We start from the raw sequence: 21,908 nt of genomic DNA on the forward strand, positions 1-21,908 counted from the left end.
AAACCTTAGCTAATGTGCTTTGCTCAAGGATACGATGCAAATAGCAAGTAGAGGCAACCGTTCCTGTGTATTAATTCCTGGACGTTGATTTGATTGGTTTTAGCCGTTGGAAGTTGCAATTCCAACTAGTTAATTAGATTTATTGGCGTAAACGTAGGTCAGAACTAAAAGGGAAAGCGACAGGTTTAGCTCGAATAGCGCTAATTCGTATTTAGTATTTACAAATCGTCTTGTAGCGTCTTGGTTTCTATCAATGTCATTTCTCAAATCTAGGATGGGCTTGCCATAGGAAAGTACTAAATTGATCAAACATGATGGCGACGTGCTACCCACCTACTGTAATAGAAGCAGTCAATTCACAAGCGCAAGCATGAGGCGCTTGCTTTTGACTCTCGTTTCACATCCACCCTACTACTTCTCTGATGTGGATTTCCAGGAGGTTTCATGTCAAGGATTTTCAAAAAAGATTAGGCGGCAAATGAATGACGAGGAAGCATCCATTTTTTACCCTTCTTCTTCTCCTGTGGCTGCCTATAAGAAAGAGACCAATCGAGCCTCCATTGCCAAGAAGCAATTGCCATGGGAAGCCATTCCATCAATTCCGATCCCTCGCCGGTGCGCGTGGTTGGGCGGCGCACGGTGAAGCCGCCGCCCCGGCCGCGCGACCTCATCCCCCTCACCACCTGGGACGTCTCCTTTCTCTCCGCCGACTACATCCAGAAGGGCCTCCTCTACGCGCCGCCGCCCTTCCCCACCGCCCGCCTCGTCGACCACCTCCAGGCCGCGCTCGCCGACGCGCTCGCAGCCTACTACCCCGTCGCCGGCCGATTCGTTACGGAGAAGCACGGCGGCGGCTGCTCCGTCTCCATCGACTGCGACGGCCAGGGCGTCGACATCCTCCACGCCGTCGCGGACGGCGTCGCCGTCGCCGACGCCATCCCTCCCGACGCCGACGTCCCGCGCCTCGTCCACTCCTTCTTCCCCCTCGACGGCGCAGTCAACCACGACGGCCACCACCTGCCCCTCTTCGTCGTCCAGGTCACCGAGCTCGCCGACGGCGTCTTCATCGGCTTCGCCTACAACCACGCGCTCTCCGACGGCACCGCCTTCTGGGACTTCCTCAACGTCTGGGCGGGGATCGCGCGCGCGCGCCTCCCCCTCCTCTCCGGCGGCAAGGAGGCGGCCTCATGGGACTTCCAGCCCCCGCTGCTGGAGCGCTGGTCGCCCGACTCCGTCCCCGGACCGGTGGTGCTCCCGTTCCCCGATCTCACGGGGCTCATCGACCGCCTGTCCCCGCAGCCGCTGCGCGAGCGCATGCTGCACTTCTCCGGCGAGTCCCTGGCGGCCCTCAAGGAGCGGGCGCGGCAGGAGCTCCTGGCGGCCGGGGACGCGGCGGGGGCGGCGGCCGTGACGAGGTTCCAGGCGCTGAGCTCGCTGGTGTGGCGCTGCGTCACCCGCGCGCGGCGCCTGCCGGCGGAGCAGCCCACCGCGTGCCGCGCCGCCATCAACAACCGCGCGCGGCTCCGGCCGCAGCTGCCGCCCGAGTACTTCGGCAACACCATCTACGCCATCTCCACGGAGGCGGTGCGCGCCGGGGAGCTGCTGGAGCGCGGCCACGGCTGGGCGACGGCGGCCATGGGGCGCGCCGTGGCGGCGCACACGGACGCCGACATCCGGGCGCGCGTGGCGGCGTGGATGGCCAAGCCCGTCGTCTACACGAACCGCTACTTCGACCCCAACTGCGTCATGATGGGCAGCTCGCCGCGGTTCGACATGTACGGCTGCGACTTCGGGTGGGGGAAGCCGCTGGCGGCGCGCAGCGGCAGGGCCAACAAGTTCGACGGCAAGGCGTCGCTGTACCCGGGCCGGGACGACGGCGGCGGCATCGACGCCGAGCTGGTGCTCGCCCCGGAGCACATGGCGCGGCTCGAGCAGGACCAAGAGTTCTGGGCGGCAGTCACGCCGGATTCTCCTGCCTTGGGCCTTTGATTTTGTTGCTTGCCTTGTTATTGCATTACATGGTTGTTGTTATTATTATTAGTGTTTCATCATTTGAGTATTATGAATAATGGGCGTCGAATGTATCAAAAGAAGCTGAAATGCACTCGAATTCCTCTAGCTACTGCATGCAAAATCCATCCACAAATAAACACGGCAAATGCAGAATCGATGGACACAAAGTAGTTCAGTTTCCACTGTACAGTTTGGGCAAATGCGGTGTTCTTTACAGCATCAGCATGCAACCAAAAGCAAGCAATCTGTACACAGGGCACTGGAGTGGGCAGGCATGGGTGCGGGCGGGCCTAAGCGTTTGGGGGCGACATCCGCTGCCACAAAAACCACTAGATGTCCCATGCCACACCGCGACACAAAATCCACCTCATTCTTTATACACAGTTTTGGGGGTCGATTACCTTCACTCTAGACAGTCAGATTATGATCCAGTTGGTTACCATCACAAGCTCCCAGCCATTTGCATGGAGCTCTCTCCTCCCATCTTCACATCCTGACTCTTGTCGTCTTCATCGTCAAACAAATCGTCTTCCACAGGCATGTGAATGCATATGCCATTGATTGGAAATGCATCCTGGGTTTCAATTCGTGGTATTAGTAATAGTTTTCACAGCTTTCAAGAGCATGCAATTATCTATCTCCTTCAACAACAGCGAGGCGCTGGGTGCTCACCTGATTTCCAGATTCCAGGCCGTTGGGATGAAAAAGAATGGGGCGGCACCTCTTATCCTCGTTCATCAAGCTTGAATTCTGAAAATGTGATATCAGTGCAGTCCGTCCCTGGATTCTAGCATAAGCCAATGAGGCCACCTTCTCACTGTTGAACTTCTCCCATTTCTTCCCATTAAATGCCTGCAGATTCAAGGCAAAACATATTCACTCTACTGATAATCTGGATTTCACACTAAGCTCTAATAATAACACACGAAGCTCTAATAATAACATCCACAGAAACAGAGGACAAGGGTCGAGAAATAAGGCACACCTGGTAGAATGATATAATGTGTGTAGGTGATATCATGTTAATGAACGCATATCCAACATTGCATTTGTTCTGCACAGGCACAACATCAAGTAAATTAAATAGTTGCTGGCAACTCAAAATATACCTGTAAAAAAAATCAACATCAAGTCCAGTACCTTAAAATCAATTGGCAGGTAGAAGAAGTCATAAGTTCCTTTGTGGAGTTCATCAATCGCAGCCAAAAGCATCTTAGATGTATATCTGTATAATTCGGGAATAAACAAAAACTTAATAAAATAGCCAGCTAGAAAATAATCCAAACGAAAATTTGATTCGAAACTGCATACTTGTTTGGAATGTTTTTAATCATCAGTGTCGTCCTAGTATCATCGCCTTTGCGAATCTTCTCCAAATCCAGCTGATACTGCCTCTTGCTATCGGCTTGGAGCGCACTGCTGTCCACTCGGCGGTTACGGCCACGGTCAATAGAACTGTCAAGTCCGAAAGAACCAGGCCCTTGGTAGGTGGGGTTACTGTAGAACGCATGTCCCAATCTCGGTGACAGCATTGGTCTAAAGTTAGTAGAGCTATTATCTGTCAGACTTCCACTGAGAGAAGAAATAGGATTCAAAGAAGAACGGCCAGCCATGTTCAGCATGAGGCCCGCCCCATTTCTGCCAGTACCAATATTTCCCATGTTCCCAAACCTGACTTGCTTCATAAAAGATGTCTCTGGCGATTCAGGTAAAAAGCCAAAATGGCTCTCAAATGGAGCACCTGAAGGGGCAGAACCAACATGATGATGATGGTGGTGCTGATCTGAAGACCCAAATAATGAAGCCTGACGGCTGCCATGCAAGAAGCCTTGCCCCTGAGAACGGCTCGTAGATGACAATGCAGACCCAATTGCTGGTGGACGCCAAACAGGGGACTGAGAGGTTTCTGAATAAGGCTTTGGACTACCCCAGAGAAATTGGGGACCGGATAAAGTCCCAGGACTAGAACTCATATGTTCACTGCTGCGATCCTGGTATGAGTGAGAGTGCTGAAATGCACCTCCCACGGACTGGTTGCCATTTGAGAATACGTGATCATATTTAGACCGATTGCTATCCTTCCCAATAGGTGCAATCTTGACAGCATTTGAGATTAGTGAAGGCATTCCGATAGGACTCATTCCATTTCCGGTTGGAGACCTGTTCAAAGCTTGCAACACATTGTTATCTGTTGGACTACTATAGTGAGCCCATGCCCCTGCCACATAAGGATAAAGAAAAACTATTAATTTTTTATAAACAAGTGATTGACTGCAAAATACATGGGACATCAAGCTCCCACAGAAGTACCTGGAGGAGAGTTAGCAATAGGTGAACCAACATGATGATGTCTATAGCTTCTGGGCTCCTCTTGGTCCAAATCATGACCAAGCTGCTGCATCAAGCTAAATCAGAAGATAACAAGAAAAAATTCATTGGATCAGTAAACTACACCAGAAACATTCTGTGAATTAAGTAATGATGAGTTTCTCCACATATATGAAGAATAAGTACAAAATGTGCTACCTAAAACTTAACGAAGATCTCTCTTTGAGAGGCATGCATATCAACAGTTTACAAATTGTATTATTCAGGCATTAGTGAACCATGTGTAAAAAATGACCCGGTGGAAAGAATTACAGAAACCGTTAAATTGCAAGTAAATTACTCAAATAAACTGAACATGATATCAACACTAGTGTTGCCAACTTTAAACCTCCAAAATATCATCATGAGTATGTGGTCTCAATAAACACAGAAAATTAAGACAATTCAAACAAAACAATCTTATTCAGAAACATGGGCAAGTAACTGAGGAGACATATAAACAAATGGAAAATTAACTCAAAATCATACTTTCTACGTGTTCCACCAGGACGGCTTGGTTCCAACTTGATTCGTTTTCCAGCTATCTCACTTTTATTCAGTGACCGGAGAGCAGCCTCTGCAGCTCTTATATCATAAAACTCTATAAACTTATGGTGCTTTTTGTTTGGTGTCTCTCTTATCTGCAAACAGAAAACCAGAACACCATCGACATGAATACAGAAAGATGATTAGAAGCAGAATGAAGGGAAACAACACTCAGAGTGGCACCCTAACCTCTTTTACTTCTCCATATGCCCCAAAAATCTGGCGAACCTCTTCATTAGAAACTGACGGATCCAAGTTAAAAATAACAAGAGTTCCCTGGTTTAAATCTTTGTCAGATGGATTCTCCTGCAAAATCAACACAACAATCATTCCAAGAAGTACTTTTGATGGTGGTTTTGCAAAATAAAAACAATCATTCCATGAAGTACTTTCATTGGTGGTTTTACAAAATAAAAAAATTATTCCAAGAAGTACCTTTGGGATGGAAAAATGGATGTCCAGCTTTCTCCTCCTCAGAGGCTTATTCTGCAACGCACGCATTGCATTGCGCGCAGACCGGATATCAAAATAAGATATCATTACAAAACCCCTGTGCTTTGTTGCCGTGTAAAGGGTTCTGATATCCCCATATTGCTGAAATGATAATAATAATAGCAACCATCAGGCCCAACTGAGGTTCAGTATGGGAGACATGAATATGAGCAATGCCATGGGTTTATAGGATACAACATAAATCATGGAGCATGTACAACCATTGCAGTTATTACCTCAAACAAAGAGCGCAGTTCAGAGTCCTCAACGTTGCTATTGATGTTCCTTACAAACAATGTTCTGGAAGGGTGTTCTCCATATGGATGCTCCCCAGCCACAGTTCCGACAGTGCTTGGGACACCAAAAGGGTTGATCCCATTGCCTCTAGCCCCATCAGCAATGCTTGAATTCGCAAAACTAGCTGTGACACTCTCCAGAGGATCCAAGTCCAGCTCCATGCCCCCTCCGCTGCCAAATACATCAAACTCTTCCAATTCCTCCGTGTTATTTGTCTGCCCGATAGGTTCGATCTCATCTGTGATCCCAGCGAAAAACTCATCTTCATCAGGCAGCAAGTCATCTATCTGGCGAAGATCAAAATCAAACTTGTAGTCCTTCTCTTCAGGGTCATCATCAAGGGTTTTCATTTTGACAGAGGTGTCATCCATTGACGGGGTACCATGTGCAGAATCAGGAAAGTTCACTGAAAGGAAAGGGCAGGGGGCATGGTCAGGATATGGAAACATCATAGGCATTAATCAAAAGGGTAGATTTATGAGGTTTGTGACGCATAACAAACAAATGGCATGAGGGTGCATGTTTGGCATTCATTTGGAGCCCTTTGCAGTATTACCATAACTATGACAGACACATAGCAGAGCTGCTCTTTATTAGGCAGTAAAGCTACTAGATCTGCGCATCGAAATACTAAAACATGCACGTGCATTTGAGAAGGTAGGGAGCAGCATACATACATTTTTCATGAGGAAGAAGCGGCAAGGAGGTTGAGAAGAGGCTTGCATCGCCGAAGCCTGCGCGTGCATTTTGCAGGGGTGGTGGAGCGACCCTCCAAGGGTTGTTACTTGCGGCCATCTGCCTTGGCTTGGAGGGAGGGGGGACTGCAAGACCTGCATAGATATTATGTAGTAAAATAAATTAGCGGGCAGAAGGCGGAGGCAGGAAGGTGGAGTGGATGATATTTGACTGACCTGGCGGGTTGAAAGGATGGGGCGATGGGTCCATGACAGCATTCCGCGGGAGATACCTGCAGAGCGAGCAAAGAGATGGAAAGTTGAGCAGTTGCAATCTAAAAAGGAAGAATTGGTGTGGTGCTTGATTAAGGAAGGAAAAGGAAAAGAGCATGTGTGGATGATGTTTTGCAATCTGTGTGGAGCTAGCGCTAGACAAGTCAAAGCAGAGCATTCGCATACCTAGCTTGTATAAGCAGCGCAAGGAAGTTTGACCCCAAGACATACATATACCGGATGAGGAAGCAATATTAATTAATGGAAGGCAAGCAAGATAACGAGTGAGATGAATCATCATCTATCTTGAAGATATACAAGTGAAAGACATACGCATAGCTAGCGGTGATAAGTCTCTCTCTCTCTGTACATAGCTAGAGAGAGAGAGAGAGAGAGAGAGAGAGAGAGAGAGAGAGAGTAAAATAAAATCGGGGGCATGAATTTGTGAACCAGAATTAATCCGTGGGGATGAAGCGCGATCACGCTGGCAGATGAAATCATATACCCCTATCGAAAGCAGAAGAAAAAGGAGAGCAAGTAACTGACCTCCGGCTGGCTGGGGAAGGAAACCCTAACGGATGCTGGGAGTTGAGGAGCGACGGGGCCGGGGGAGGGGGGACGAGACGCAGACGAGACGGCGGGCGAAATCTTGCGGTCTCTTCTCACCTCCGGCGCTCCCTGTCCTTGTTCTTCTCCTTCTCCTTCCTCCTCTTCTTCTTTTATAAGAGGTTGCTGCTGCGGGTGCGGCGGCGGCACAAGCAATCAACAACAAGCCCCCATTGCAGTCGACTCGACTTGAGGAGAGCAAAAAGAAATAATAAATAACTATATGGATGGATGGATTTATCCGTGTCTAGTAGGAGCAGTAAATAAAAAAGGAAATTGAGGGATAGCGACAGCGATGATGATTGGGGGGCGGGCCCGTCCGTCCGTCCGTCCTCACATGCTTTGGGCCCATGACATGCGGGGCCCACGCCAGATTATGTCAGTGGCGCGGATTATTGGATTAGTGGCCAAGAGGGGAGGGAGTCCCATGTGTCAGTGGCCCTGTCTATGTATAGGCTGCATTGGAATGGCGGCTGGCGTCCGCCCTGCCCTGCATTTCCTTTCCTTTTTTTTTTTGGCTGCTCACGGTCGCTCAGGTGCAGCTTTCCATTTTCTTTTCCTTTCCATTCATGAGATAGATGGGACAGGCAAGAGAATATCCCATCCTTTTGCCAAATCGGGACTTCTGATTGATTCAGTTCAGTTCAGTTCAGCTGCTGGATTCTTCGTTTAGATCCAATGCGACAAGTTACACCTTCCATCTCTTCACTTAACTACATGTAACCAAGAAAAGAAAAAAAAAAGAGTCCAATAGTCCATGCTTATCTACTACTACTAGTATCCCAGTCACCAACGTAACTCGCTGTTTTTCTCCATCCAATGAATCAGGCAATCACTCCAGCCCCTGATGATACGGTACGTTACGTTACTTGGCTGGCTCTCCCGTCCCGACGCCTAAAATTAAACTCTTCATCTTGCTTCACATACTACTAGTCTCACGAACTGAGTCAACAACCAACACGTGACTCTGCTCTACTCTACTTAATAAGCAGCTACAGCTACATCATCATCGTCGTCATCTCGCTGCTAAAAGGCTCGTGAAATCGACAGCTGCATCTAAATATCACATTCCGTCAATTATTCAATCTATCTGCACATCAGCTAGCTAACTGCTTGCTTCTGTTACATATGCACCGAGTACTCTACGGACTGCAGCAGCTTATTACAGATGGATCGATTATACATGACAGCTCCATCGGGTCTGCATGTAATGTAATGCAACATATAGATGATAAGCTGCAGCTAACTAATCTTTCTCATCCAATCCAGCATTATTGTCATGTGAGAAGTGGGACTTCAATCCAATCCAGCATTGGTAGTAATCAAGGTCTCGGCACGGGGAATCAAGAGCCCACCTGCACACACGAGGGATCAGCGAAGACTCGAACATGAACGCCAGCGTGCCGCTGAGCCTGAATGGCTCCGTGTTGGCATCAGCTCGGCTGATCGTCGCCTCGTATGTCTTGGTGTCTGGCCCATGTGGCGTCATGCAGCTGTGAAGGCTAGCACCCCCGGGAAGAAAACCATCAGCCTTAGCCTGCACAACACCAGCATCAGCAGTGACTTGAGTGAGGATTATTCCAACTAATCAAAGAGCAGCGAGAATGATATCCATACCTCGTACATCCCATAGATGAGGCCCATGAACTCACTCATGCAGTTGCGGTGGTAGTATGGAGGGCGGAATGTGTTTTCAGCAACCAGCCACCTAGGTGGGAATATTACAAAATCAAGTAACGCCACGCCAGGCTTATCGGTCGGCGCGGTAAGCACTGCAGATCAATTGTCACATATATGGTTAGTACTAGGCCTCCAGATTAGATGCACAGCACACCCACAGGATAGGATGAAATCAGTCACCTGTGTTTACTGAAGGGTCACCATGATCGAATAGGACGGTATTAAATGGGCAGAACCTACTCAAATCATACTGAAAAAAGGAAACAAAAAAAAGATCAGGTCACTCACTGTGCAAACCAAAAGACACATGCAGTTTACTTAACAAGTGATGAAGACTGCTACAACTGGGTACTACGCCCGGTTTGGTTGTTTAGTACCTCCTAAAATTCATGTCACATCAAATGTTTAGATACTAATTAGGAGTATTAAATATAGACTAATTACAAAAACCAATTGCACAGATGGAGACTAATTTGCGAGACGAATTTATTAAGCCTAATTAGTTCATGATTTGACTATGTGATGCTACGGTAAACATGTGCTAATGATGGATTAATTAGGCTTAATAGATTTGTCTCGCGAATTAGCCTCCATCTTTATAATTAGCTCATGTTTAGTCCTCCTAATTAGTCTCCGAATATTCGATGTGACATGAACTAGACTTTAGCTTAGGTATCCAAACGCCCTCTACCTTGTATGGGACATAATTCCCATGCCATGCAACCACATTGAAGGGAGAAAAATCCTGCGTGGCAGTGAATAGCTCACCACCATACTTCTGCACTATCATGTATCCAGGTCGGTGGGCCTGCTCAAACCATGCCGTGGGGGAAAGGAAATCCCTTGGTGAAGCCAAACCATTGGCACCTGCAGACACAATTAGATTCTTTGGATTCTGAATGTGATAAAATTGGAAATAAAAGGGTACTATTACCGATGGGGCCAAGATCAGGGAGCTGAAAGTGGGCGCCGAAAATCTCAGACACATAGCCACGTGAGGGGCCATCAGGCAGGTCAACGGCAAAGCGGAAGCCTTGAGGAATCACAACGATCTCACCGGGTGAAACCAGCATCTTTCCGCATTCGGTTGTGATGAACAACCCTGGGCTTGATAGCAAAAGAACATAGTGAGCATGCGTTTTCATCGACTGAAGGAAGCTAATCAGCTGCGGGAACTTACTTCCTTGCTGGGGAACAATGAGGAAATCACCATCTGCGTTGCAGAAGGCGCATCCGTCCATGGACTTGTTAGCAGCGTACCTAATGCATATCAAGGATCACTCATTCAGTTATTGTGATTTGTGAAGAAGCAGAGTACAGCAGTAATAAAAATGACGAGCACAAGATATACATGTGGATGGCGTATCCGTGGCGGAGGAATGCGCTCCCGGCTCCGCAGACGGTGTAGAGGCCGTCGATGAAGTCGAGGGGCCGGTCGAGGGGCACCTCGGTGGGCCTCCATCGCAGCTGCGTGGGCGTGGCGACGGTGGTTGCGCGGTCGAACTCCCCGACGAGGCGGCCCTTGTCTTCCCGGGGGTGGAAGGGCTCGTGGGTCACCGACGGCTTGATCCGGTACAGCCACCTACCGTGCCGATTCAGTAGCAGCAGCATGGGTGAACTGAATCCATTGGAGGAGACAAGGGGGGATGAGAAGGAGAGAAAGGGATGTACGTGCGCAGGTTGCTGGCCCGCGGGGTGGTGAAGGAGGTGCCGGAGAGCTGCTCGGCGTAGAGCCCCAGCGGGCACACCAGCGGGCTGTTCTGCCCCACGGGGAGCGACCCCGCCACCGCCTCCGACGAGAAGCTGTTGCCCAGACCGGAGAGGTACCGCAGCGACACTGATTCAATCTCATCCGAGGCCGCCATTGCTTTCTTCTGAGCGATTCGATCGGTTGCAGGTGACTCCAATCGTCGTCGGAGGAGGAGACGGGCGGGGCAAGGCTCCTGCTGCTGGCTTCGCTGCAAATGGACTCTCTTCAGAGTTACAGTCTTGTCTGCTTGCTACTACTTATGTCTATCCACATATCATCTGGATCTCGACTTGTCAGCTGGCTGTTGCTTCTCCAGCATCCCTTCCTTTTTGACTGCAATAAATAAAATCCTAGAATTATATATTACGGTATGTATATGGCTTGGGATTTTGCAAGAAGATAGAGCTAAATCAATTCCTCATCGTCACCGGACTTACAAAGATGACGTATAGTATATTGTTCCTTGTACTAAACCAGACAGCATCCCGAATTCATCAGTTATGCATACATCATCTGTACACAGTTGAAATGCAGCTCCTGTCAAAGCCTAGAAAACAAACACCACCTTTGCAACAGACATCATGAGATAAGCCTACTGAAAGAAACCTACTAGCTACATGGCATGTCACTTGGATCTGTAAATGAGCCGAAACTCACCAAACTCAAGTGCACCAGCTTCGCTAACTACATGATACGGTATCTGTAAAGTTATGCTGGCAACTCAACTTCAGACTGACAGCGCCCACCTCCAAATACTTGCACAGAGTTTACTTGTCACTGCAGACGAACAAATTTAGCCAATTTTCAGTTTCTCCAGAAGATACGCATTTCTCCGTTTCTCAGCTCAAGGTCGAGGAACACAGCAGCCGTTGCAAGCTCACACAAAGTAGCCCAGAGCAACCAGTCCCCACCTAATAGGCACCAAATCACCTTTGCAACACTTCATGGCTTTCACAGGGCGCCGCATTTTTCTCATTCACTTTGCATATATACATGGGATTTCATGACGACTTTGCATCCGTACCTCCTGTCGATCCTGGGTTCTACCCCTATTCAAGCCATGAGGGGCTTTCAACTGCTGGTCCTAGTGGCCTTGCTTATTGGGGAGCTGCACTGCGCAAGAACAGCACCACCAACAGCAGCTGATGCCCCAGCAACAGCACCACAATCTCCCGAGCCACCACCAGCAGACCAGCAGCAAACCCCACCACAAGCGCCTGGGCCAACGCCTCCACCGCCACGGCGGCGGGGATCTCCACATCGACGACCACCAGGACAAGCACCGCCGAAGCAGGATCCGGCACCGCCAAAGCAGGGAGCGGAACCTGCACCGCCGCGGCTGGTCGTGCCACCACAGGACTCTCCTGCGCCGCCACCACCCTCAATGATCAACCGCACCACGGGCTGCACCACACTCCTTGTACTTGGGGACTCAACAGTGGACCCTGGAAACAACAACCACCTGCCCACCACAGCCAGGGCAAATTTCTTGCCCTACGGCTTGAACTTCTACGGGCGCAGGCCGACTGGCCGATTCACCAACGGCCGATTAGCCACAGATATGTTAGGTAACAAAAACTCATCCCTGCATCTACTCTTGCTAATTGCTATGATACTATTTCGTTGATTCACAACATGGAGCTAATACGCATGGTGCTACAACAAAATGAAGTCCCGTGCAGTAGGCGTCTTTCAGAAATTATAAATGTGCATATGCAATGGTAGTGGTACAACCTCTAGGATAAAGGAAGCACACAAGAATGAAAATTCTACAAAATTATGCGTTCATATCGCTCCTCCGGATAATTGATATATGATGGTCATCAGGGGATATATGCTCTGCCATGAACAAAGAAGAATACAGGGAAAAATTTCCGTGCTGTCCTAGTTCCTAGGTGCCTAATACTTAACTGAGAGCTTTGATGTTATGCAGCGGAGAAACTGGGTATAGCGAGGACTATTCCAGGCTTCTTCGACACAAACCTGAGGCTCGCCCAGCTCAGGAGGGGTGTAAGCTTTGCATCGGGAGGCTCTGGATATGACGACAGCACTGCCAACAGAATAGTATGTCATCATAACACAATGCATCTTAACAGAATTGTAAATTTTAACCACGTGTGCCACATGATCAAAACAAAAATAGTTATTTCATTCTTTTCACTGCTAAAGCTAACTGATGAAGATCGAAATCAAATTGAGGTATCCAAGTGAAATTACAGTCACATAGATACAGTAGATGAGGTAATAGAGCAAATTTTCGTAGATGTTAAAGTTGTACATAGTAGTGTGAGCAAGGTTACTTTGAGATTCTGAACTACTAACCAGCTAAGCTTCCTGCTTATAGAATGTGGTGTCATTCTCTGCACAATTGCACAACCTTTTCCGTTACAAGCTACTCATCCGAACATTGCTTGGACCGAGAAGAGCAGAGCGACTTGTTAACAGGGCAACCTTTGTGATAAGCGCTGGTACAAATGATATACTTTCTGTCTATCTTGCATCAAATCGGTCGAATGCAATTAGTATGGATATGTACGAGAATCACCTGATAGCACGTGTTGCTAATCATACCCAGGTAAGCATTTCCCTTGTCAAACAAGCATCTGACATATCTGTTATCTGTTATAATTTGTAGTGCATGTTTTTATCATATGTCTCAGGCTATGATAATGCTTGGAGGAAGGAGATTTGTTTTTGTTGGACTGCCCCCGATGGGTTGCATGCCAATTGCCCGAACTTTGGTCGGCACAGGATCAGACAGATGTGATGAGACATTAAATCAGCTTGCAACTTCATTCAACTCGAAGCTAGTTCAACTGTTGAATTTTATAAATTACCAGCGTCAAATTAGAACTTCATACATAGACACGTATACAACTATACATGACGCAACAGTGGATCCTAAGACCTTTGGTACGCAGCATTTTCCTTTCTAGCATGTACAGCAGACACAAGAAGTAATCTTTTTATGGCCAAGCTAATTGATTGCTTGTGTTTTTTGGAATGGTAGGCCTAACAGAAGTATCAAGAGGGTGCTGCGGATCAGGGGTAATTGAAGTTGGGCAAACATGCCGAGGGCGAAGAACATGTGGAGACCCCAGCAGGTACCTGTACTGGGATGCTGTCCATCCAACAGAGACGACAAACCAACTTATCGCAAATGTGATGATGGATTCTATTAGAGAACTCTATAGCTAGACTAAGTGAAAAGAGGGCCGTGATTTATAGTCTGGATTTTACTGCTTCAGGGGGCGCTAGTTTTTATCGGAGTCATGCGTATCTAAATGTAATAGAGTTAATATATAGCTAAATTCGAAATGGACCTTATTGTGTCACAGAAAAGAGAGAGGGCTACTAGTGTCAAATTGTATTGTGATGCTGAATTGCTGATGGAATAGATAGCGTTGTGATATCTTGAGAGAAATGTGCGTTGCTACTGCTTTCCTGAAATGAGCTCCCAGTGAATTGGTAAGCAAGAGGAATACCGATTAGGGTCAGGCTGGACGGACGGACGTCTTGGTTTCAAGCCAGCCCCTCCTGGTCCTGGTCACTCCAAAGAATCTGTGTATTTTGCTCCACAGAGAAAGAGAGAGAGAGGTCAGTCTCAACCAGCCAATTAGATGTAGCATAAGATGATGCATGTATTGCAGATCATTCCCTCTGCTCGTGTTGGCATCAGATAGGCAGGTGTACCGTCATCAGGATTCAGGATTGGTGACTGGCAAGACTAAGCACCATGCTTGCTACAGTCCTCTCCGCTAGGACAACAGCATAAATGCAAACAACCCATAACAAACAAGCAAGCAAGCAAACCAACTTAGCTATTCCAACGCACAACATGCATATTGTTATGCTAGCAAGAGCAACACCTCAACATATCAAAACATCATCGCATCCATTATCATCACCCATCTTCACCGTACCACAAACTTAAACAGATGTCAACATGGAAATTGATTCATAAACACCGAATGAGAGAATAGCATTAAGATAGACCAGGCCTCGCGCGACAGAAAGCAACAGCCAGACAGACCACCTGCTGCTGCTGCTGTGCTTGCTGCTGCTGCTGTACATAATTAACCTGCTTCTTCAACCATATCTTAAAGCTAACAAGTCCCAATCACCAGGATAACTAAAAAGGAGCCTACCACTACGGCCGCCTTACTCAAATCTATGTCCACAGCCCAACTTCATTCAACAGAGGGTCATATGACTCTACTCAATCCTCTTCCTCTGCCACGTCCACCAGCTCGTACTCCACCAGCGACATGTTGTTGTCTTCCTTCACCTTGAAATCAGCAGCATCAGTCACCTCGATCCGTCCCCACTTGTCCACTGCCAGCCTCATGGTCCCCTTGAACATGTCAATCTTGGCGTTGCGGAAGATCACTGTGGTATTCGGCTTCACAAGGTCAACTGTCCCCCCCAAAAAGGAAAGCCAACAATCAGCGTCAAGTCACATTGTGCATATGGTAACCAACAGCTACAAACATCACAAAACTACTGGTATCACACATAAACATAAGCCAGGTTTCATAATGGAAAATAGATTATGAATTGAAATATTATGCGGACATCAGCAATTGTCAGAACACAAGGGATAACCGACAGTGTTTCTATACAAAAAAGACAACAGGCTGCTTTGCACCCAGGCGTTTTTGCATGGCAACTAAAAGCATAGACCTACGTCGTTACCGCCGACACGTGTGACAGATTACAGGAGTCATCCAGTCGTTTGAGCACAATGAAGCCTAAAGCATGTAAGGTCTCACAATGATGAACATAACAAAAATTGCAATTGTCCTGTTCCACATCATCACCATCCTATATGTATACAGGGCAACAAGTAGCAGAGATATTTTGCACAGGGGAGACGAAAAAAACTACACCCAATCCAACAATCCCTAACGGGTCAAGTAAAAGTAGCACACAACACAATGACATGGTAAAAAGCATAGTCATTTTAAGGCAGAAGAAACATCGATATAGATCTATGCAATGCAGGTGTCAGGTAGCATGGTGATGATGCTGATGGAGTAGGGTACATATCCAAGACATGGTAGCAGTTATGAAAACATGTTGGCAGTACAGATCTACAATCGAATCCCGCTAGAGATCCACCAACGGTGGATCATAGCAAATCCGTTGATGGATAGGGTAGCCAATCAATCCGTTGATGGATCGGGTAGCCAATCAGTCGAGGGGCACGGAAGCACGAGTGATTTTGTATAAATAATGTAAATAAAGAAAGAAATAGTAGAGGTTGGATGAGACGTACCCTGGTCGTTGCGCGCGGTGACGAGGATGGTGCCGGTGTGGTCTCCGACGAGGCACTCTGCGACGCGGGTGCGGCCGATGTGCGGGGAGTGCTTTTCGAGGACGGTGCGGGCTTCGAGGACGCGGGCGGTGAGGGTGTGGCCGTGCGTCTGGGGGCGCAGCTGGTCGATGGTAGTGAAGACGGGCTTGCGCAGGGGCTTGGCGGCGTCGGCGGGGCCGGGGCCGGGGCCGGGAGCCGGGGCGCGGCGCACGTAGCCGGTGCCGGGGGGCGGGGGGCCGCGGCGGTTGGTGCGCCTCGCAGGCGTCGACATCGGCGATCCTCCCTTCACTGCTAAACCCTAGCGGCGGCGGCGGTGGAGTTGCTTGCAGTGGGGGGGATCGGAGGGAGTTGGTGGCGGCCGATGCGAGAAGACAAGTCGTGGGTGGGCAACTGCCAGGTGGGGGTGGGCTATATAGGAAGCGACGGCAGAAAGGGGATACGACGCCTGGCATGGTGGGCTGGGCCGAAACGCTTTGCTTGGACAACAACTCACAACACACACATGTTGGGCTGCCGCATTCGTCGTCTTGTGGCAATTTGGGTAACGGGGCAAGGTCATTACGAGGAGGGAGGGAGTGAAGGAACCGAGGAAGTTTCCTTGTACGTGGGAAGGAGAGAAGTTTCATCATCATGAAATCAAATTCTTGTGCAGTCAGTTCGCTTCAGCTTATCAGCCGATTTATTAGACGTAAACAATGTTTTTCTCTTACAACAAATCAGCCGTTTCAGCTTTTCAGCCGGCTTACAAGTCCAGCCGAACGAACCCGTGGTATGGGACGTAGAACCTCGTGGTATGGGACGTGTATATGCATAGTGTTCCACCACCCCAGACAGCCACGATAATTCCTAAGCCAGAATCCACACTTGTTGTAATGTCATACTACGTCCCAAATTATAGTTGGAAAGTAGCTCGTATGCATGGTTGTCATGTATTTATTTTCATCCGTCAGCTAGCGAGGCGAAGAGGACGAGTAGTTGGGTGGAGTCGAGGAGCTGCCCCGCAGAGATAGATGGCCATGGACGCAGTGGACCACCTCGCCGCCGAGAGGGCCGCCGCGCGCTTCGACGTCGAAGAGATGAAGGTCGCATGGGCCGGCTCGCGCCACGCCGTCGACGTCGAGGACCGCATGGCACGCCTCGTCGCATCCGACCCTGTAAGTCACTTATTGCTGACTAGTTCTTCCCCAATCCCCAATCCCCCAATTTCTGGATCTGATTTCGTATAGTCGCTACCAGCTTAATTCAGCCTTACATGACAATGATACATCACAGCATTAGCTCCACTGCTGACTACCAGCTTTTTTAGTGATTCCTCTTTGCATTGGTCGCCTTACGATGCTGACTCACACCGTATTCTTTTTTTTATTCAACAAACAGTAATAGAAGATTCGCTCACATCTATGCCTGCTCAATATATAGGTCTTCCGCAAGGATAACAGGACCATGCTCTCCAGGAAGGACCTGTTCAAGGACACTTTAAGAAAGGCAGCCCATGCGTGGAAGCGCATTGTCGAGCTACGTCTTACAGGTCCCAGATCATCCCCTGTATTTCAATTAACAACCAAAGATCTATTGACCCATTGCACTCTTAACTCATGTACTGTCTCATTTTGATCTGGATTAACAGAAGAGGAAGCAAATTTGTTGAGGTTATATGTCGACCAGCCTGGTTATGTTGATCTGCATTGGGTATGCCTATCCATTCTTTATTCCATCAGTATGTGTTCCAGTCATACCATGATGAAGCCTTTGTTCAAGTCAGTGCTACCATATGCTCTGCATCTCATCGATCTTCCTATTGTTCTTGGATTTATGCAAAAAATATCAGGGCATTCCCTTCAATAAGAAGCAAAACAAGATCCGTGCCATGGAATAACACATATAGTTGCTTTGTTCAACCTTCGTCTATTTTGTTAACTTTTTTTAAAGAAGAAAAAACCATCTTGCAGGGCATGTTCGTCCCTGCTATAAAAGGGCAAGGGACTGAGGAGCAGCAGCAGAAGTGGTTACCACTGGCTTACAAGTTCCAAATAATTGGGTGCTATGCTCAGACTGAACTTGGTCATGGCTCAAATGTTCAGGGACTTGAAACAACTGCTACATTTGATCCAAACACTGATGAGTTTGTCATCCACAGTCCAACTCTGACATCCAGCAAAGTAAAGTTCTATGAATCAACTTCCACTTTATTGATTTATTTAAAACATTTTATTCCTTTCCTTTTTCCCCTATTGCTTTAGCCCTTTGTAAATTGTTAAAGATGTTGTCCGCAGTTCACTTCATTACGTGTTTCTTCATGTTGGCAGTGGTGGCCCGGTGGCTTAGGGAAAGCTTCCACTCATGCAGTGGTGTACGCTCGGTTGATAACTGAAGGAAAGGACTACGGCATTCATGGTAGTGTGTTTTTTCTTTTAGGTCACCTTTAAAGTGCTCTCTTTCTTACTGACTTATGCATGCCCGCGTCCCAGGTTTCATTGTGCAACTGAGAAGCTTAGAGGATCACTCCCCGCTTCCTGGTGTTACCCTTGGTGATATTGGTGGAAAATTTGGCAGCGGTGCTTATAACAGTATGGATAATGGTGTCCTGCGATTTGATCATGTGCGTATCCCTAGGGATCAAATGTTGATGAGGTTTGTCCATTGGGTTATCATACTTCGTTTTGGCTTCTTTTTTTTTTGGCTCAACTCTCCTTAAAACTTGGCATTGTTAACTTTGCTTTTAGGCTTTCACAAGTTACAAGGGAGGGGAAATATGTTCACTCAGGTGTTCCAAAGCAGCTGCTTTATGGGACAATGGTTTTTGTTCGTCAATCAATTGTCGCGGATGCTTCTAAGGCTTTATCCCGTGCTGTTTGCATTGCTGTACGATACAGCGCAATCCGAAAGCAGTTTGGCTCTCAAGATGGTGGCCCTGAGACTCAGGTATTTTCTCTGTTAATATCTGAAGAAATTTTGTTTCATGATTTATTCATTTTCTCTGTTAATCTCTGAAGAACTTTTCTCTCTCTCTAAAATACTATGTTCTCAACTAGAAATTAAACTCACATTATATAAACAATTAATAAATGAGATCTATCCACTAGGCGGGCATCAAAGGCAATTGAACCCCAAAATCTTGTTTCCCAGACTGTTGACACCATGTGATTTTAGTTCTGCTCATATGGATCTCAAAGACCACTTACAATGTTGTAAGAATAAGCAGCTCAGTTGATGCTAATTGTTCTTCACTTTATTACTTAACTGCGTGGATAAACATCCATAGGCCTCTAACGTTTGCAAAGTTATTTCGACTCTGTAGCTGTGTCAGCATATGCTGCTGATTCTTCATGAAGTAACCTGTCTGTTAAGCATACATGATACATGTATTGCCATTTTCATATTTGTGAATGGCTATACGACCAACTTTTGTAAATGAACTGTCAAGTGTTACACTGTTACTGCCTATGCTAATACATGGTTGTTTCTGCAACTTTGGGCTACGAACGACAGGTGACTAATGATAGCACAAGTCATGCGTGTGTTGGGTGTAGTTGGTGGTGCATGTGCACCTTATCTATCTATGTAGTAGCTACTTATTCCTAAATTAACCCTGCTACCTACCCCTGCCTTATCTCTACATGTACCCCCCAAACTGCTATCTATGTGTGGTTAATGAGAAATAGATCAATTGGGCCAACAACTAATGTGTTCAAATTGGCTACAGGTCCTTAATTACAAGACTCAACAAAGCAGACTCTTTCCATTGCTGGCTTCAGCTTATGCATTTAGATTCGTGGGTGATTGGCTCAGCTGGCTATACATGGATGTCACTCAGAAACTGGAAGCTAAGGACTTCTCAACACTGCAAGAATCTCATGCATGTACTGCGGGTTTGAAGGCTGTGACAACATCTGCAACAGCTGTATGCATAACTAAGTTTCAATTCAGTAATGCTTTTAGCTATTCTACATGTAAATGGTTTACTGGTTATACTTCATGGGGTATATTCATTGAGTTAATATTGAGTACTCCCAAGTAGTATAAAAGTGCTTTGTAGAAGTGGCTTCCCAAATGGGCAAATGTTGCCTTTATCACTTCATTTTTCTTAGGTATTTGTAGTTCATAAGTTGGAACCGTGTTTCCCAGACTGTCATTCGATATGCTTTTACCATCTATTGTATTCCTGATGCTCCACTCCATTCCTCAAGAGAGTAGATTCTGGTTTGATAGTCGAGCACTCGAGCTTATGCTTGTTCTGATGGTCTAGTCAGTATATATAACAAAGGACTTTGACAATTCATTCTTGTAATGGGTATACCTCTCTGTTATGATGCAGGATGCAATTGAAGAATGCCGAAAGCTCTGTGGTGGGCATGGTTACTTGAACAGCAGTGGGCTTCCTGAATTGTTTGCTGTTTATGTTCCTGCTTGCACCTATGAAGGAGACAATGTTGTTTTGCTTTTGCAGGTTTGTGTGGTATTCCTTGGCTGTGATGATACTAATCAATAATCATGCTTTTAGCTGCTGTTGTTATGTTTGAGTATGTGTGATGGCGTAATTTATTTTCCCTTTTTTAATCTGCTTTTCTTTATTCTATTTTGGTGTGTAATTGCCTTTACCCTTTGGTGGTGCCTGTAGGTTGCACGGATTCTAATGAAGACTGTTTCTCAATTGGCTTCTGGGAAGCAACCTGTTGGTACAATGGCTTACATGGGCAAAGTACAGTATTTGATGCAATGCAAATGTGCTGTCAATACAGGTTGGCTCATCATATCATGCCATTGTCAAGTATATTTGATATTTGTTTCAGGCCTCGTGAGGAGGCTATGAGCCTGTATTTATGATGGTAATAACCCATGTTTGATGACTCTCAACAGCCGAAGATTGGCTTAACCCTGTTGCCATACAAGAGGCATTTGAAGCCAGGGCTCTCAGGATGGCGGTAAACTGCGCCCAGAATATAAGCCAAGCATCAAGTCAAGAGGAAGGTTAGTATTTATAGCTAGCCAATGTAGCACATTATTTATTTTTTCTTTTTACCAAATTACTGTCGCTAAAGTCTCTTTGGAAATCAAGTGTATTCACGATGATCTTATGGCTTGCAGGTTTCTATGAGAGGTCCCCAGATTTGCTTGAGACTGCAGTAGCTCACATCCAGTTGATTATTGTAACCAAGTGAGTATTAATTGTCCAACCTTCTTGATGATGAAGGGTGCGATCTTTTTTTTTGTTTTTTTTAAAAAAATAGTTAAGGAAAGAAGAAGAATTAGAAACATTGATTCATTGTTACTGTGTGTGGTGTTAGGTTCATGGAGAAGGTGCAGCAAGACATCCCTGGACATGGAGTGAAGGAACAGCTGGAGAACCTTTGCAATGTTTACGCGCTGTACATTCTCCACAAGCACCTGGGCGACTTCCTGGCGACTGGGTGCATCACGCCAAAGCAGGGAGCGCTGGCAAACGAGCAGCTGGGGAAGCTGTACGCGCAGGTAGGCAGCTGGTACTGAATCTGAGTCGTAGAGTAGTATGATGATGATGAACTGAAGTGAATCTGAACGAAACTACAGGTGCGGCCGAATGCTGTTGCGCTGGTGGATGCGTTCAACTACACGGATCACTACCTGGGGTCTGTGCTGGGGCGGTACGACGGGAACGTGTACCCGGCCCTGTACGAGGAGGCGTGGAAGGACCCTCTGAACGAGACGGTGGTGCCGGAGGGGTACCACGAGTACCTCCGCCCATTGCTCAAGCAGCAGCTCAACCTCTCCTCCAGGCTCTGATGAATGAATCGAGTGAGAAATATAAGCTGGTAGCGATTCTTGTAAGTGTTTAGACACGCAAGTCAAGTGGTATAATATAATACGTTCATCAATTAATAAAGAGCGATCAAGTGCCTTGAATTGGTAGAGATTG

The 21,908-nt window shown here is 47.1% G+C and overlaps 6 protein-coding genes across 7 annotated transcripts; 3 read left to right on the plus strand and 3 right to left on the minus strand.

The window, feature by feature from the left end:
- Positions 1–239: 239 nt before the first annotated feature.
- Positions 240–2,118, plus strand: LOC117852552 (uncharacterized acetyltransferase At3g50280). The gene has a single exon (XM_034734680.2). The coding sequence runs from the start codon at positions 580–582 to the stop codon at positions 1,987–1,989; it is 1,410 nt and encodes a 469-aa protein (XP_034590571.1). The 5' UTR covers positions 240–579; the 3' UTR covers positions 1,990–2,118.
- Positions 2,119–2,170: 52 nt separating this feature from the next.
- On the minus strand, positions 2,171–7,451 carry LOC117852550 (protein MEI2-like 2). 2 transcript variants are annotated; one of them, XM_034734678.2, is made up of 13 exons: positions 7,209–7,451; positions 6,627–6,682; positions 6,393–6,545; positions 5,655–6,121; positions 5,362–5,520; positions 5,116–5,232; positions 4,870–5,021; positions 4,324–4,418; positions 3,325–4,231; positions 3,154–3,238; positions 2,999–3,067; positions 2,686–2,865; positions 2,171–2,587 (listed from the first exon to the last, which is right to left on the minus strand). In XM_034734678.2, the coding sequence occupies exons 2-13, from the start codon at positions 6,658–6,660 to the stop codon at positions 2,456–2,458; spliced, it is 2,550 nt and encodes an 849-aa protein (XP_034590569.1). In that variant the 5' UTR covers positions 6,661–6,682; positions 7,209–7,451; the 3' UTR covers positions 2,171–2,455. The 2 variants fall into 2 exon arrangements, with proteins under 2 accessions (XP_034590569.1, XP_034590568.1); XM_034734677.2 differs by lacking the exon at positions 7,209–7,451 and adding an exon at positions 6,849–7,148.
- Positions 7,452–8,319: 868 nt separating this feature from the next.
- Positions 8,320–11,012, minus strand: LOC117852555 (homogentisate 1,2-dioxygenase). Its single transcript, XM_034734682.2, has 8 exons — positions 10,620–11,012; positions 10,300–10,530; positions 10,129–10,208; positions 9,883–10,050; positions 9,640–9,815; positions 9,129–9,198; positions 8,886–9,040; positions 8,320–8,805 (listed from the first exon to the last, which is right to left on the minus strand). The coding sequence occupies exons 1-8, from the start codon at positions 10,811–10,813 to the stop codon at positions 8,515–8,517; spliced, it is 1,365 nt and encodes a 454-aa protein (XP_034590573.1). The 5' UTR covers positions 10,814–11,012; the 3' UTR covers positions 8,320–8,514.
- Positions 11,013–11,392: 380 nt separating this feature from the next.
- On the plus strand, positions 11,393–14,122 carry LOC117852553 (GDSL esterase/lipase At5g45950). Its single transcript, XM_034734681.2, has 5 exons — positions 11,393–12,266; positions 12,632–12,762; positions 13,043–13,273; positions 13,359–13,611; positions 13,709–14,122. The coding sequence occupies exons 1-5, from the start codon at positions 11,702–11,704 to the stop codon at positions 13,894–13,896; spliced, it is 1,368 nt and encodes a 455-aa protein (XP_034590572.1). The 5' UTR covers positions 11,393–11,701; the 3' UTR covers positions 13,897–14,122.
- Positions 14,123–14,574: 452 nt separating this feature from the next.
- LOC117852557 (uncharacterized protein At4g28440) lies at positions 14,575–16,400 on the minus strand. Its single transcript, XM_034734684.2, has 2 exons — positions 15,977–16,400; positions 14,575–15,114 (listed from the first exon to the last, which is right to left on the minus strand). The coding sequence occupies exons 1-2, from the start codon at positions 16,284–16,286 to the stop codon at positions 14,918–14,920; spliced, it is 507 nt and encodes a 168-aa protein (XP_034590575.1). The 5' UTR covers positions 16,287–16,400; the 3' UTR covers positions 14,575–14,917.
- Positions 16,401–16,962: 562 nt separating this feature from the next.
- Positions 16,963–21,901, plus strand: LOC117852551 (peroxisomal acyl-coenzyme A oxidase 1). Its single transcript, XM_034734679.2, has 14 exons — positions 16,963–17,169; positions 17,435–17,543; positions 17,643–17,704; positions 17,965–18,174; positions 18,322–18,409; positions 18,484–18,646; positions 18,739–18,937; positions 19,719–19,916; positions 20,331–20,462; positions 20,634–20,754; positions 20,873–20,983; positions 21,101–21,170; positions 21,301–21,484; positions 21,563–21,901. The coding sequence occupies exons 1-14, from the start codon at positions 17,026–17,028 to the stop codon at positions 21,773–21,775; spliced, it is 2,004 nt and encodes a 667-aa protein (XP_034590570.1). The 5' UTR covers positions 16,963–17,025; the 3' UTR covers positions 21,776–21,901.
- Positions 21,902–21,908: the final 7 nt, after the last annotated feature.

This window comes from Setaria viridis, chromosome 4 (assembly GCF_005286985.2).
Source record: "Setaria viridis chromosome 4, Setaria_viridis_v4.0, whole genome shotgun sequence".
NCBI lineage: Eukaryota > Viridiplantae > Streptophyta > Magnoliopsida > Poales > Poaceae > Setaria > Setaria viridis.

Excerpts from the sequence above, each read along its gene's own strand:
- LOC117852552 (XM_034734680.2), top strand. The coding sequence starts at position 580 with ATGGGAAGCCATTCCATCAATTCCGATCCCTCGCCGGTGCGCGTGGTT.
- LOC117852550 (XM_034734677.2), bottom strand. The coding sequence starts at position 6,895 with ATGTATGTCTTGGGGTCAAACTTCCTTGCGCTGCTTATACAAGCTAG. Across the intron at positions 4,232-4,323 it reads TATTGCTAACTCTCCTCCAG|GGGCATGGGCTCACTATAGT; the intron begins GTACTTCTGTGG and ends CTTATGTGGCAG. Across the intron at positions 2,588-2,685 it reads GCCTGGAATCTGGAAATCAG|GATGCATTTCCAATCAATGG; the intron begins GTGAGCACCCAG and ends ATTGAAACCCAG.
- LOC117852555 (XM_034734682.2), bottom strand. The coding sequence starts at position 10,813 with ATGGCGGCCTCGGATGAGATTGAATCAGTGTCGCTGCGGTACCTCTCC. Across the intron at positions 9,816-9,882 it reads CCCTGATCTTGGCCCCATCG|GTGCCAATGGTTTGGCTTCA; the intron begins GTAATAGTACCC and ends TTGTGTCTGCAG. Across the intron at positions 9,041-9,128 it reads TGACCCTTCAGTAAACACAG|TGCTTACCGCGCCGACCGAT; the intron begins GTGACTGATTTC and ends ATTGATCTGCAG.
- LOC117852553 (XM_034734681.2), top strand. The coding sequence starts at position 11,702 with ATGACGACTTTGCATCCGTACCTCCTGTCGATCCTGGGTTCTACCCCT. Across the intron at positions 12,267-12,631 it reads ATTAGCCACAGATATGTTAG|CGGAGAAACTGGGTATAGCG; the intron begins GTAACAAAAACT and ends GATGTTATGCAG. Across the intron at positions 13,612-13,708 it reads AGTGGATCCTAAGACCTTTG|GCCTAACAGAAGTATCAAGA; the intron begins GTACGCAGCATT and ends TTGGAATGGTAG.
- LOC117852557 (XM_034734684.2), bottom strand. The coding sequence starts at position 16,286 with ATGTCGACGCCTGCGAGGCGCACCAACCGCCGCGGCCCCCCGCCCCCC. Across the intron at positions 15,115-15,976 it reads CACCGCGCGCAACGACCAGG|TTGACCTTGTGAAGCCGAAT; the intron begins GTACGTCTCATC and ends TGGGGGGGACAG.
- LOC117852551 (XM_034734679.2), top strand. The coding sequence starts at position 17,026 with ATGGCCATGGACGCAGTGGACCACCTCGCCGCCGAGAGGGCCGCCGCG. Across the intron at positions 17,544-17,642 it reads TGTCGAGCTACGTCTTACAG|AAGAGGAAGCAAATTTGTTG; the intron begins GTCCCAGATCAT and ends CTGGATTAACAG. Across the intron at positions 19,917-20,330 it reads TGACAACATCTGCAACAGCT|GATGCAATTGAAGAATGCCG; the intron begins GTATGCATAACT and ends GTTATGATGCAG.